We start from the raw sequence: 15271 nt of genomic DNA, 5'->3' as shown, positions 1-15271 counted from the left end.
TTAACATCACACTGAGATATCTAATGACATGTAGGGAATCTGATTGTTTAGCAATCCCAAGTGCATTTACTTTCTGGGGGCATCTCAATTACAAAGTGACAGCTGTAAGTCTGGAGAATTGCTCACGTCCCTGGGAGAGAGATTAGGTTCATCTTCTATTGTCTGTCAACCATTTTTGCATTTCTCTTTTAGAAGTCAATCACAGGGTGGCACCCTTAGTCTGGAGGACTATACTTGTCCCTGAAAGGGAGAAAGGGGGAGAATTTGGAATTCAAAATTTAAAAAAAATTTTAAAATGCTTTCACATATAACTGGAAAATTTTTTTTATTAATTTATTTTGATTTATCAACAATCACTTCCATATGCTTTTGAGTTTAAAATTTTTCTCCCCCTTTCTCCCCATTACCCTCCCCAAGACGGCACACAATCTGATATAGGCTATACATATACATTCCTATTAAACATATTTTCACATTAGTCATGTTGTAAGGAAGAATTAGAACCAATAGAAGGAACCACAAGAAAGAGGAAACAAAACAAAACAGAAGAAAAAAAAGAGCAAATAGTATGCTTCAATCTGCATTCAAACTCCATAGGTATTTCTTTGGATGTGGATAGCATTTGGAAAACATTTTTAAAGGCTAACAAAGTTATCAGCTTTTTGGGCTGCCATATCATATTGCTGAATCATATTAGGCATGCAATTCACTAAAAACCTCTAGGAATTATACGTGTGAACCATGTCTCTCCTATACTATACTTTTGTAATTGATTTTTATTTTTATTTCTTTTGGCGAGGCAGTTGGGGTTAAGTGACTTGCCCAGAGTCATATAGCTAGTAAGTGTTATATGTCTGAGGTCACATTTGAACTCAGGTCCTCCTGACACCAGGGCCAGTGCTCTCTGCACTCTGCCACCTAGCTGCCCCCTTTAATTGATTTTTAAAAATCAATATGGAGAACTTCATTCTTTTTTTTTTTTTGGTAGGCAATTGGGGTTAAGTGAGTTGCCCAAGGTCACACAGCTAGTACATGTCAAGTGTTTCGTCTGAGGCTGGATTTGAACTCAGGTCCTCCTGACTTCAGGGCCGGTGCTCTATCCACTGCACCACCTAGCTGCCCCCGGAGAACTTTATTCTTTAAAATTTCATGGTATAAACTTCAGACTACCATTCCAGCTTGTAAAGATGTTTTTGGATTTTGATTTTGTCATTGAATATACTAATTATCCCTCATAGTACCTTGTTTAGTTTGAGCTCACTGAATATATATGTCACAACAACAGAGATGTAATAAAGAGAAAGGGAGCTTAGAAAGTGTAACCCATTCAGAACCAAATGATAATCTATTAGTGAAAGACATTTAATGGAGAATCTGCTCCTTTTCTCTCCCTTCCATTTTTATTTACAGGCAAACTTCCACTGTTTGGGCAACAATTAAATTTAAAAGACAACCTATTAAGCACTGTTACCAGAAATGACTCCTGGTAAGAAAAGATCAAATCACTAAAGGTGCTGTGGTGGCTTAGGGGAATGGGAAGAGAGAGGATGAAGTACTTGGAAACCATTTCTATTTCAATACAGACAATGATTGTATGTTTTTCAAATTAAGTTTGTAATAAGTAAATTCCTTTCTGTGACCTCTTAACACAGTCCTTAAAGTACTGGAGGAAAAAAGTCCTGTGACTAAATTTACACAATGAAAGTGATAAAAATCATAAATAGTTCTAATGAAGCAAATGTAGTGGCCCCTCTGTTCTACCTCCCAACTTTCATTCATAGATTGGGTCTCCTGGAGGATGACTGCTCCACATTCAAGATACCAAAGAAACCAAATATGGTACTACACTTCTAAAACTATAGCTAAAAAAAGTCCCCACATATTAATTTGCCATGCATAATTTGCCATAATTAGCTCAAAGCAAAAGCATTTGTTGAATTGACATAGCAGTAGTTTATAACAGTTGTTACCATATACTCCCCATAAACAAGGGGTACAGTGTCCCACAAATACAAAAAGTAGGAAAAATGGCACATAGAGTATACTAGTAGAAAGGCACACGTGTAAGGAACACAATGGGACCAAGGCAACCCATCATCAATGCTATAAGGGCTTAAAGTTTTTTTTTTTTTCTTTTCTAAGGATGTTCTTACACTGCTATTCCTAAACACAGTATAATGGTTGCACAGGTCACTGCACTGTGCTCTCTGAGCCTGCTCTTTTCCTCTATAGGCCTGCTTTCTGCAGGAAGCAGCATCTCCTACTGGTCGAGTTTTTCTACTGCAAGATGACAATACCAATTCGAGAGGACAGAAGATAGGAGAAGAAATCTCCTCCTACTGCACTCCAGATGAAATACAAGAGAAATTGTGAAGAGCAGAGTTCTTCTCAAGAGCTGGGTTCTTCCTCTATAACTGGCCTCCTTGACTGCCAGAGATAACTCTTTTTGATCGTCAGACTTGTTTTTTAAGTCACCAGGGATGTGGCTGATCCTTCAGCCAGTCAATGGTTAGTCACCCATTCCATCGCATTGATTTATGAATTTCTTCACACCTTCTAAAGAAGAGTAAGGAAATATAAACTCTCCTTTACACTTCCTTTTTTGTTGTGTTGTTGTTCAGTCGTGTTTGACTCTTTATTTGGGGTTTTCTTATCAAAGATTCTGGAGTGATTTGCCATTTTCTTCACCACCTCATTTACAGATGAGGAAACTGGGGTAAACAGGTTTAAGTGACCTGCCCAGAGTCACACAGCCAGGAGTGACTGAGGCCAGATTTGAACTCACAAAAATGAGTCTTCCTGATTCCAGGGCCAGCACTCTATCCAGTATGCCACCCAGCTGCCCCTATACTTCCTTTACAATGGTCAATTAAAGTCTGAAAAGGGAAAACCACTTACAAGGGGCAAATGGGCAAATTCAAAGACAAAGTCAAACTTAAAAAGTAAACTCTTACATTTTATTGTTTCAACTGCCTGTCCCTTTCATCCTGTAATTTCATTGACTGGGTTGAGGGGCCTCAATTGATCAGAGATTCCCTGATGAAGCCTCTGTTACGCAGACATTAAGACTTAGATTGACACTTTGAGAGATTGTTCCTAATCAATCAGTAAATCAACAAATATTTATTAAATATTTGATATATTCCAGGTACTGTGCTAAGAACTGCAGATACAAATAAAATGAAGGAAACAATCTCTTATGCTTACATTCCAATTCGGGTGTGGGGAGATGGAGGGGGAATGAAACAAGGACAGAATTAAGTATAAACAAAATAAATATAAAGACAATTTTTTTATTGATTAGTCCTGTTTGACTCTTTGTGACCCCATTTGGGCAAAAGATACTAGAGTGGTTTACCATTTCCTTCTCTAACTCATTTTACAGATGAGGAAACTGAGGCAAACTGGGTTAAGTGACTTGCCTAGAGTCACAGAGCTAATAAGTATCTGAGGCCAGATTTGAACTCAGGTCCTCCTGACTCCAGAGTTGGCACTCTATCCACTATGCCACCTAGCTGCCCTTGCAAAGATGAGATATACGAATAAAAACAAAACAGCTAAATACAAGATCATTTGAAAGCGAGGTTACTAGCAGTTGAAGGGATCGAGAAAATACTTCATATAAGTGATTCTTGAACTATGACTTTAAAGAAAAGACGGATTCTGATGCAAGAGAGGAGTGAGAGATGGCCAGTGCAAAGACAGAGGGACAGGAAGTAGTAAAGAACAGAAAGAAGTCCAGTTTGGCTGGATCACAAGAGTATGGGAGGGATAGGAATGTCCAAAGATGCTAGAAAGATAGTTGTGACATGGATGTGAAGGGCTTTAAAAGTTTAACAGAGGGGGCAGTTAGATGGCTTAGTGGATAAAGCTCTGGCCTTGGAGTCAGGAGGACTTGAGTTCAAATCCGGACTCAGACACTTGACCCTTACTAGCAGTGGGACCCTGGGCAAGTCACTTAACCCCGATTGCCTCACTAAAAAGAAAAAAAATGTTTAACAGAGGAGTTTATATTTGATTCTAGGTACAACAGGAAACCTAGGTTGTGTGCATGTAGAGAAGAGGATAGATGTGAGAGATGAGAACAGAGAAACAGCAAGATTTGGCAACTGATTGGATATTTGGGGTAAGGGAGAGTGAGGAGTTGAGGATAATGGCAAAGTTATAAACCTAGGAGACTCAAAACAATGGTAGTACCTTCAAAAGAAACAGGGAAGTTTGGAAGAGGGCAAAGTTTAAGGAGAAATATAATTCTATTTTTAGCATGTCTAGGAGATCCAGTCTGAAAGGTACTTTAGGCAATTGGTGATGTGAGGCTGACGAAAGAAAGTGAAGAATCCCTTGGAGCCCAGCAGAAAAGCAGCACCATACTTAAAGGAAACATCATGAGGACTCTAGTAAAAGGACTTCTAGCAGCTGTTACCACTTTGCCCACTTCCCCTGGATTCCCCTGCACGTACTGGTGGGAGAATATATAACAGACATTTGGGGGACGTTTTATACCAACTGTCCCTAATATACCTTCATAGTAAATACCTGTCTAAAAACTAATGGAGTCTGGCTTTTTAAATTTACTTGCTATCACTGATAATCATGGGGGCATACCAGTGGAAGTTCATGAGCTAGAGCATTAGCAAGATACCCTTCCATGCACCTCAGAGCTACCTGAGGGAAGATGTGCCAGCCTTGGTTTGAGGAGCCAGTCTGCCAACATGAAAGGGAGTTGGGATAATAACTCCATAGCATTGCTACAATGGCACGGAGGTGATGCTGGAGTCTTGAAGGTTATTTGTACAGGTTGCAAACTCTGACAGGTTTTATCAAGTTGGAAAGACTTAAAAGTATGGATGCCTGGTGAGTAACTATGTCTGTTAACTGAAGAGTGGCTCAGTTAACTTCAGAGACTCAGATTAGGTTGGCTTAAAGCTGTTACTGTGAATAATGATCTCCTGGTTCTTCTCATGTCATCAGTTCATTTGTACCAACTGATGCAAACTTAGGTTTTACCACATTTTTCTAAAACCACCCGTCATAATTTCTTTGGGTAGAATTTTTAAACAATAATGGGCATTCTTGTTACATTTATATAATCCATAGATTCCGGGGATAGGGGCTGGTGGATTTTAGTGAAATCCTAAGCAGCGAGCCACAGGAGTCCCAAAATTACTTCTAGTACTCAAATCAGGGCATACAGGCCAGGGAACATGAAAAGAGTGATTCGGAATGAAATTATATAACCCAGCTGGTTTAATAAGATAAGGGTATGTGTGTGACTGTCCACACTGGAAGCTGGCTGGCAAGACAGTTATCCATGTGTGGATGAGATAAGACTCCCATCTCTTGATAAGAAGCATCTCATCTTAGGAGCCCAAGGAAGAACAAACCAGTGGCCTTGGGTGTCTCAGAAAACCAGTTCTGCTAATTTTGTTAACTTTGCACCTGACAATACATTTATTTTTTTCATCATAAAACAGGTCAAAAAGACTTTTCTTGTTTCTAACACAAGAAGCATCTTAGTGCATTGAGTGAGAATATAGATAAGGATAGGGACTGTGATTTCATTGGTATATGGAATTTCTAGATAAGAAAATTCCCCCCACTAATGTAAGTTGGTACTTTCTTAGCAACTTAGTCTTACTGAGGTGCTTAGAGCACTGAGAGGCCAGTAGTTGTCAGAGGCAAGGCTTTAACCCAAGTTTTTCTGGTTCTGAGGATGGTTCTAGCCACTATACATGGTGCCTCTTTCATATAGAGAACATAAAGCAGAAACTAAAATGGGAACATGAGACAGATTTTAAGTACAGGTAAAGAACTATTTTTCAATTACATTACTCATATTACTAATACGAATTAAACTAGGCTAAATGTTCTTTCCATTAACCTTTAGATACACACACAAAAGCAGTAAGAAAATTCAACTACTATCTTTTTTGGCACAGGGAGGAAAGTTTATATTACTGATATTTTATCAGGTGTCCAATCTTTCAGGTAATCGTGGATCATAGCTTTAAAAAGAGAAAAGACATCCAAGGCTATCAAGTTCTCAGCATCCTTACTTTACAGATGAAGAAACTGGGGCTGTATGGTTAATGCCATACAGGTTTTAAGTGGCAGACTTGGTAGGTTGCTAGGGAACCTGAAAAATATCTGTCATTCTATTCATTTATTAGATATTTATTAAACACTTAAGCCCTGAGGCAAAGCCCTGAGGATGAGAAAGACAAAGTTTAGATAGAGCAGTCCCTGTCTTCAGAGAATTGCAAAGAAGGTGCCAAAATGCATCAGTATAGGGAATTTCCTCAGCCAGGAGTCCCTTATGCCAACAAAATCAAAGTCCCTGTCCTTATCCTTTGTTCTGTATGCTTACCATAGCCTCACTCAATGCACAAAGACGTTTCCCGTGTCAGAAACAAGAAAGGTTTATTTGACCAGCTTTATGCTAAACAAATGAAAATTCATTGTTTACGATGATGCTGGAAGATAATTCACAAACGAAGATAATGCCTAGTATCACACGGAAGATGCATTAGAGAGGTAGAAAAAGTCCCATCCATTTTGAGTAAAAAAAAAAAAGAATCAACTACTTGTTCCTAACTTTTTGAGGGTTCAATTTTGCAGCTTTTCCCTGGCTACTCAAAATGTCAAGACATTAAACGACAGTATGGGTATTTAACTAGAGAGGCAGCACAGTATAGAGACGAAAGCGCTGGACTCGTGTTCGCAGGCCGCATACGAGGCACTGCACCTCAACTCCGTCTGCCTCAGTTTCCTCGTCTGTGAGATGAAGGGTTGGTCACCGGGGCCTGTGGGCTCTGAATCTGGCTCGAGGCACATTTACAACCTAGTTTAGTTCACTTCTCTAAGCTCTGTGCCTAGAGCGGGAAGGCGTCGCCCGGGGCTCTGCCACCCCCCCTCCAGAGGAGGCAGGGCCCCAAACTACGATCTGGCTTCGGCTGCGTCTCTCTCACAACTTCACTTCCCGCTCTGGGGCAAGCCTGTGTGCTTGGAGTCCTGCCCGTATCCCTAGGATCCCACGCACAGCGAGCCCCGGACGTATACCCGCCCAAACTGCTCTAGGTCACCCCCATTCGGCGGCTGAGAACGCTTAGCCTACTCGGGCTGCTTCCGCTTCCGGCGTCCTTCCCACTTCCAGGGGATGGAGAAAAGCTTGGACTTCCGGTCTGCGAGGCCCGGAAGAGGCGGGGAAGAAGCAAACGCGCGACTGCGAGAGAGAGAGACCGGAAAGGGCGGGGCTGCGCGGCGGAAAGGGGTGGGGCGGAGGCGAGCGGGAAGCGCAGGTGTCTGGTTGGAGGTATCGGAGTTGCTAGCTTGGTGAAGGGGACCCTGACCCCGACCCCGCCTCAGGCACTAGGAAGGTAGCCGGTAGGAGGTGGGGGTCCTAGGCTGGGCCCCATTTGTGGGGGCTGCGCTCTCTCCTGCAGTTGTTTCGTGGCCCCTGGGCTCCCTCACCTCCCATTCCCTCTGGGCTCCTGTATCCCCTCCCCACCTCTCTCCATCCCCTTACCCCTGACCACTCCCCATGTGTTCCCCACCACAGCGTCACCTCTGCTATGCCATATCCTGGCTCCACTTCCTAACCCTTCTTTCCTCAGCCCTTCCCCATCTACATCCCCTCCGCTCCCCAGGCCCACAACCCTCAACTCCAGCCTAGAAGACCCCAGCCAGTACTATCTCTCTTTTTCTCCATCCCCTCTTCCCTCTCAGCTTCCCACCTCATTCCCTTTCAGTTTTCCCCAGCCTGAAACTCTGCCTGAGCTGCAGGTTCAGGTGTAAGGTTGTTGGGTCTGAGTGGCAAAATGTAGCAATCTGTTCCACCAAGGCTTCTGGTCTAAGGCCAGATGGAGCCTCTACCATTTGACCTTAAATCACAGATGCCGCAGCTGAGTAGAACCTAGTGCAAAGCAGAGCAATTACCCGTTCACTGTATTGGACAATAGAAATTATCCCTAGAGGCTGGAGTTTGCTCCAAAAATAAAATATTTTTCTGTCTTAGGTCATCAAAATAATTGATATTGAAAAAAGAAAAAAAATTGGAAACATGTCTAAGATTGAAAAGATGAGCATTATGGGTGTGAGGAGTTTTGGAATAGAGGACAAGGATAAGCAAATTATCACTTTCTTCAGTCCTCTAACAATTTTGGTTGGACCTAATGGTGCAGGCAAGACGGTAAGTCTTATTGGACTATAGGACAAAAATCATCCAGTTTTCACTTAAGTTCCATAACAATGTTGGTTCCATGCTGTGCTGCAGATAAGATCAGTTGATCAGTCAGTAAACATTTATTAAGCATCTACTGAGTGCCAGACTCTGTTAAGTGCTGGGGATAAAAAAGAGGTAAAAGATAATCCCTACTGTCAAGAAGTTTACAATCTAATGGGGACAACAACATACAAACACGTATACAAAGCAAGCTGTATAAAGGACAAATAGGAAATAATTAGCAGAGAGATGGCACTAGAATTAAGAGGGATTGGGAAAGGCTTCTTGTAAAGGGTGGGATTTTTTTGAGGACTTAAAGGAAGCCAGGGAGGTCAGTATTCAGAGTAGGGAGAGGGAGAGTGTTCCAGGCATGAGGGAACAGCCAGAGAGGATGCCTGGGAGCAGACAGGTGGAGTACCAGTGTTACTAAGTTGAAGAGTAAGTGTCTGGAAGTAAGGTGTAAGAAGACTGGAAAGGTAGGAGGGAGCTGGAATGTGAAGGACTTTGAAGGCCAAACAGCATTTTGTATTTCTTCCTGGAGGCAATAAGAAATCACTGAAGTTTATTGAGTAAGGGGAAGATGGGGAGGGGGAACTGGTAGGTCATCTCAGTCCATCCAATCTAAAGGTTTAGATTCTGGAAAAAAAGCATCCCAAAATGAGAATGAATTATGCAGTGTTAGTCTTTTAAAGTGTTTTGTTATTTCAAAACATAAAATTCATCCAAGATTTATTTTCTTGGACTTTAATAAGAATGTCTACTCATTGAAGAAACTTAGAAGGATTTTCTTGTAGATTGTCTCTTAAGTATTTTGATACAGGGAAAGAGCATTTACTCCAGTCAGAGTACTTTGGTTAAGATCCCACCTCTAAAACTACTTGTGTGACCTTGAGTCAGTTATTTAACTTCCTCAGGCCTCAGTTTCCTCATGTGTTAAAAAAAAAAAGGGATTGGACTTAGATGGCTTCTGAGGATCCTTTCATCTCTAGCTGTGATCTTATCCCACCTGAGTCACATGGTTTTATGAAGAAAGGTCCTTATATATGAATGAAAAATATTTATTAAGATAACCAATCTCTTCTTTGATCTGATACTTGCTTATTTAATATTTATTAAGTCATTGTACTATTTCCTTAGCTTAGCATCCACACTCCTGGTGTTGTTGGTGCGTGTAATATATGATTTAAAAGATAATAAAGTAGAAATCCATATATATGTTGTAGAAAAACATACAATAAAATAAAATATAGGGGAATTAAATGTGAAATGTTCTCAGTTAAGCAACTTTTAAACTTGTGTGGCATTGAAAGGGCTAGTTTAAATAAAAAAAATTTGGTGTGATTATGAAAATAGTTTTCTTCCATCAAAAAAATTTAGTTCAACAAATTAAGTACCTTCTATTTTCAAAGACTATTAGGTACTGAGGATACAGAGATGAATAAGACATAGTCCCTGAAGTCAGGTAGGTAATAGGAGGAGATAAGACATAAAGAAGTAATTATAATACAAATTAAATTTATATTGAAATTTGTAGTGTGTGAAAGGAAATAATGTAAAGAAAAGCTAGGAACACTGATCAGGTGCAGATTATAGAGGACTTTGAATGCTAGAGAAGGGTATTTGGACTTAATCTAGTAAGTAGACAGTGAGGAACCAAATATTTGATCCGGAGAGTGATATGATGAGAGTGGTACTTTAAGGGAGAGTCTAAAGACAGGAAGACCTGTTAAGAGTTGTTAAAATGGTTCAGACAGAGTTTGTGGATACCTGGGAGGGAAAAGGACTGGGAATGGATTTGAGAGGTTGTGATGATACAATCACCCACACTCAGAATAGTTTATGTATTATGATAAAATGTCTTTCCCACTTAAATTAATAAATATACCATTAAATATACCATATATAAGATTATCTACAGTCTGACCCCAACTGCCTTTTACCTTCTCAGTCTTTCCTGTCACTAATCCTCTACCTACAACATAACCAATATATATTACTGTGTCCTTGTATTTGTTGTTTATACCATTCATTTGGCATATTTAACCTATCTTGTGATATTTCTTGTATTGCCTTTTTCAAGTCAACTTTATTATTAAACTTTGTATTTAGATTATAAATAAATTGAAAGAATGCTTTCAACAAATAGTTTTTAAGTGGCTTCTGTGTGCAGTGACAGGGACTATATGTTGTATTCTTTGTGTTCCTTATAGTTCCATTTGTAAAGTTATGTTTGCAGTAGTTCTTTGTGATGTAGGTGTTTGTTAGTCGACTTTGCAGTATATGGAATAAACAAATTGAGTAATGTTTTGTCACAGTATTATAAGGGAGAGGAGATCAAGCATTTTTGCAAGTGCCTGTTATGTTCCAGACATTGTGCCAAGTGTTTACAAATGTTGTCTCTTGATTATAGAATCATAGCTTTAGAGCTAAAATGAACCTTAAGGTCATTTATTTCAACGTACTCATTTTACAGAAGAGAACACTGAAGTTCATTTTGAATAGCTCATCTTATGTAATATATTGTTTTTCATGTATTTAGACCATCATTGAATGTCTGAAGTATGTTTCTACTGGAGATTTTCCTCCTGGTACCAAAGGACATACATTTGTTTATGATCCAAAGGTAAGAAGAGTATTTATATATGCAAAGGTAATTTGTATTTTTCTGATAAATGTTCTTTAAAATGTTAACAGAAATAGTGATAAAACTTACAATACAGGTTGTAATGTAACAGAGAAATTTGAGCAGCTTTTAAACATAACATGTTCTGAAGAAAATAGACTGTATCTCTTATGTCATAATCACCTCACTTGTGCCACTCTTTCATGTGTTTCTAGGGTAAACAATTACAAAGATCTTCATGTCGAGAGGGATCCTAAAACCATTAAGTTCAACCTATACCTCCGTACGAATCTCCCCCCCCCAACATATTTGACAAATTATTATCCTACATTTGCTTGAAGACTTCTGGCAAGGGAGTTCTTTAAGCCAACCTGAAATAAATATCTCATTTCCCTTTTGGACAGATGTAATTGTTAGGAACTTATATCTTATATCAAGCCTAAATCTGCTTCTTTGCAAATTCTGCCCATTATTCCTAATTCTGTTTTCTGGGACCAAACAAAATGAATCTAATCCCTTTTCCATGTGTCAGCCCTTCATAAACATGGTGTCCCCAAAGTCTTAAAAACGCACTAAGACTTTTGGAAGACCTTGTTCTTTTTTTTCTTTTTTGGGGGGGTGGCAATTGAGGTTAAGTGACTTGCCAGGGTCACACAGCTAGTAAGTGTCTGAGGCCAAATTTGAACTCAGGTCCTCCTGACTCCAGGGTTGGTGCTCTATCCACGGTGCCACCAAGCTGCCCCAAAGACCTTGTGCTTAAAAGAGAGCTATCATGACTAGCTCCTTTACTTGTCTTTTCCAGGCTACACATCCCTAGTTCTTTCAACTATTTCTCAGTTGGCATGATCTCTAGTACTTTCACTATCTTAGTGGTCCTTGCTTGGATGATTACCTACTTACCAGTGTCCTTGTTACAGTGTCCTCCCATCATAATTGAATCTAAGAATCCATCTGTGGTCTGTCCAGGATAGAGTACAGTAAGACTATCACCTCCCTAGTCCTAAACAGTAGGCCTTGTTCAGTGCATCCTTAGAGCATGCATTTTTGGTGCTGCTATATCATACACCTGACTCATTGAATTTTCAGTCCACTAAAACCTCAGATCTTTTTCAGACTATGTTTATCTATCACATAGTAATTATGAAGTTAAGTTTTGAGTTAAGCATAAGATTGACATTTATATTAAATTTCATCTTACTGGTTTCAGTCTTTGGTTCATGAATGTCATCTAGAATGTTAGCTATCCCTTCAAGCTTTATGTCATCTACATTTTTGATAAGCATGTCATCCATGACATTATTCAAGTCTGATAAAAATGTCAACCAGCATAGGGTTAAGGACAGATCCCCTGGAAACCTCCATCCAAATTGATATCAAGCCATCAATGACTCTTTGTGTCTAGCTGGTTAACCACTTCCAAATTCATCTAACTATTGTTTGCCTCTCTTATCTAAAAGGATAGCATGAGAGATTTCATTGCATGTTTAGCTGAAATTTAAATAGGTAAACTATGTGTGCTGCTTTTCCCTCCCATGCAAGTTATCAAAAAATCAAGTGATATTAGTCTGACTGGACCTGCGGTTATTGAATCCACTGTGGCTCTCTGTGATCGTCACTTCTTTTCTAGGTGTTCATTCAAGTTAATAATACAGTCTAGAATTTTGCCAGGAATATTAATCAAGCTCACTGGCCTGTAGTTTGAAGATCCTATCCTCTTCTATCTTTAGATTGGGATATATCACTCTTATGTGCTTCATCATTTTTTTAAAGATTACAGACAGTCACTCAACAATCACATATGCCAATTCTTTTAATTCCTGGGATATAAGCACCTTGAGGACAGAGACTCTTTTTTTGTTTCTGTACTTTTAGTGCCTAGTTGTTTTTCCTTTTCTCCCTGCCCTCTCCTTCCCCTCACTAGTCACTACTTTAGCTAAAATTACCTTATATTTACTTTGTGCTTATTTTGTATATACTTATGCATATATTATTGGTCCTAGTAGAATATAAGTTTTTAGGAGTCAAGTGCTATTTCATGTTTATCTTTGAAATCTCTGTGCTTAGCTTGTTGTTTGGCGTATAATAGGCATATAATAAATGCTTATTAAATGAATGAGTGAATGTGATTTGTTTGGATTTGTTGGCTTGAACTCATCAAAAGCAATTAGGCTCTCTGTTAATTCCTGTTCATCCTTAGTTTCAATTCTCTTTGGAAATATTTATTCTGCCCTTCAGTCCAGAAATAATTTTCCTCAGCAAAGTAAAGAAAAGCAAAATAAGAGGTTAGCAATCTTTGCCTTAAATACTGCCCCATCTTAGAGTAGTAGTTGAATGCCTTCCTTTACTTTCCCCAAGATAGCTAGAATAATCTTCTTTTTATTGTCCTCACTTTTCTTTGAGAGCCCCAGCTCATTCTAAGCTTTAGCAGTTTTGGTGCTTTTACAGGACAGTGACAGGCTTTCATATTGATTTCCTTTTATCTGCCCCTGCTCATATCTTCTGTACTTGTCTTTTTAAAAATCTAAGTTGGTTGACAAGTTCCTTTGTATCTGTGGGATTTCTTTAGATCAAGTGCCATTTTCAAAGCATCATGGAAAGACCTGGAAGGGACTTCATCTAGTTCACTTCCCTCATTTACAGGTGACAGAACTGATGCTCAGAGAGGTCAGAAGACTTGCCCAAAGTCTAGATTCTTTGTCCTCATTAGAAACCCTTTCTCTTAGATTTTCCTTAAAGATTTTGTGTCTATGTAATAACTTTGTTTTCTTAATTCTTAATTTTAAAAGTGAAGAAGTGAAATGTTTTATGTCTACTTTAAAAAAGAAAACTTAAGTCAATTTGTAATTCATTCGTGTATCTTTCAATTAATTTTTTTGTTTCTTTGGGTTAGTGGCCTCTAGTAAATAAAAAGATTTTCTGCCTTTGGCCTCAAAGATAGGAGATGCTCTTTGGAGGAAACTGGCTCCTTGCTTTTGTCATGCTTTTTGGTACATTTTAACGAGTAGCTGTTCTAGGTGCTGGGAAGCTAGAAACTTTAGGCAAGAAAGTTTCTTGCTTTCGTAGAACTTAGAGTCTAGTAGGTATATATGATTTATTCATAGATAAACATAATGCAAGAAACTTCATAAATGCCTAAGGAGTTATAAACAAAGTACTCTGTGAAATCCAAGGAGTAAAAATTCTTTACTTAAGGGGAGATGGAGCTGGTGCGTGGAAAGAGTACAGGGAAGTTAGTGACATTTGAATTGGGCTTTAAATGATGAGCTTAAATTGAACAGGAAGGCAAGAAAGACATTCTAGGCTTGTGGAACAATCTGAGCAAATGTACATAAAGACAAGAAAGGGTTTGGTTCAACTGGATCATCGATTATGTGGCAGGGAGCAGTGTGAAAATTTTGAAAAGACAAAGTGACACCTGATGGGAGGTGTGTGTGCTTAAATAATTGTGATTTGGGAGAAACTAAAGCTGAAATAGTCTTTCCTGGCACACACATCTTTTAATTGATATTGTATTATTACAGAAAGTATAAAGGGAGAAATGGATTTTTTTCTGAAAAATTGATTATTTTCTTTGGTTTTAATCAAAGATTGCTCAAGAAACAGATGTTAAGGCTCAGATTCGTCTACAGTTTCGTGATGTCAATGGGGAACTTGTAGCTGTACAGAGGTCAATGGTGTGTACTCAGAAAAGCAAAAAGACAGAATTTAAAACCCTGGAAGGAGTCATTACTAGAACAAAGTAAGTTCTTGTTTCATGTTCCATTTCCTTTTCATTTTATGTTCACAAGAAGAATATTTTTCCATTGCATGAGTTCATGAACTTTTAGAAGTTTATTCTTCCATGACATTTAGGTATCATTTAATATATAACAGTAGTAAACTGAATGGTGCCTTTAAAGGCTTTAGGAGACGTTGCTGTGCTTCTGTGGTGTAATTCATAGAGTAACACATGCTGAATTGAAAAAAAAAATCATTGGACAATTGTGTCAAGTAGTTGAGGTGAGAAACAAGGTAAATAGGAAATTCAGTTAAAGTAAGCAGATATTTGAAGCACCTGGTAGGCAGCCTGGTATAGTGCCAGCAGTGCTGGACTTGGATTCAGCAAGCTCTGGGTTTGAATCCTGCCTCCAACACATCAATGTCACTTACACCACCTGTGTGACTGTGGGAAAGTTCCTAATAATTTTCTACCATGTTTACTTCATCTGTAAAATGTGGTTGATCATAACATCTTACAGGATTGTTATGAGGATCAGGTAAGGTCATGTATGTAAAGTGCATTATAAACCTTAAACTGTTATGTTAGCATTATTTTTTCTTTATTGTGGGTAAGACACTGAGTCAAGCACTAGGGATACAAAGACACATAAAATGCTCTCTGCCACCCTGGAGATTACATTTTATTGGGGGGAATATAACATATACAC

General features: G+C 39.0%; 1 protein-coding gene across 4 annotated transcripts in view; it reads left to right on the top strand.

The window, feature by feature from the left end:
* The first annotated feature begins 7269 nt into the window (after positions 1-7269).
* Positions 7270-15271, top strand: part of RAD50 (RAD50 double strand break repair protein) — a 70726-nt gene continuing 62724 nt past the window's right edge. For 2 of the 4 annotated variants that reach the window (XM_027849165.1, XM_027849162.1), the window contains exons 1-4: positions 7277-7376; positions 8015-8188; positions 10761-10844; positions 14432-14583. In XM_027849165.1, the coding sequence (XP_027704966.1) occupies positions 8060-8188; positions 10761-10844; positions 14432-14583 (365 nt within the window). In that variant the 5' untranslated portion in view covers positions 7277-7376; positions 8015-8059. Of the gene's footprint in view, positions 7391-8014; positions 8189-10760; positions 10845-14431; positions 14584-15271 lie in introns of all 4 variants that reach the window. The other 2 variants (XM_027849163.1, XM_027849164.1) reach the window with 2 other exon arrangements.

The sequence above is a fragment of the Vombatus ursinus genome, unplaced genomic scaffold (genome assembly GCF_900497805.2).
Source record: "Vombatus ursinus unplaced genomic scaffold, bare-nosed wombat genome assembly UNPS02007284.1, whole genome shotgun sequence".
Lineage (NCBI taxonomy): Eukaryota > Metazoa > Chordata > Mammalia > Diprotodontia > Vombatidae > Vombatus > Vombatus ursinus.
This window is presented reverse-complemented; position numbering and strand designations above follow the sequence as displayed.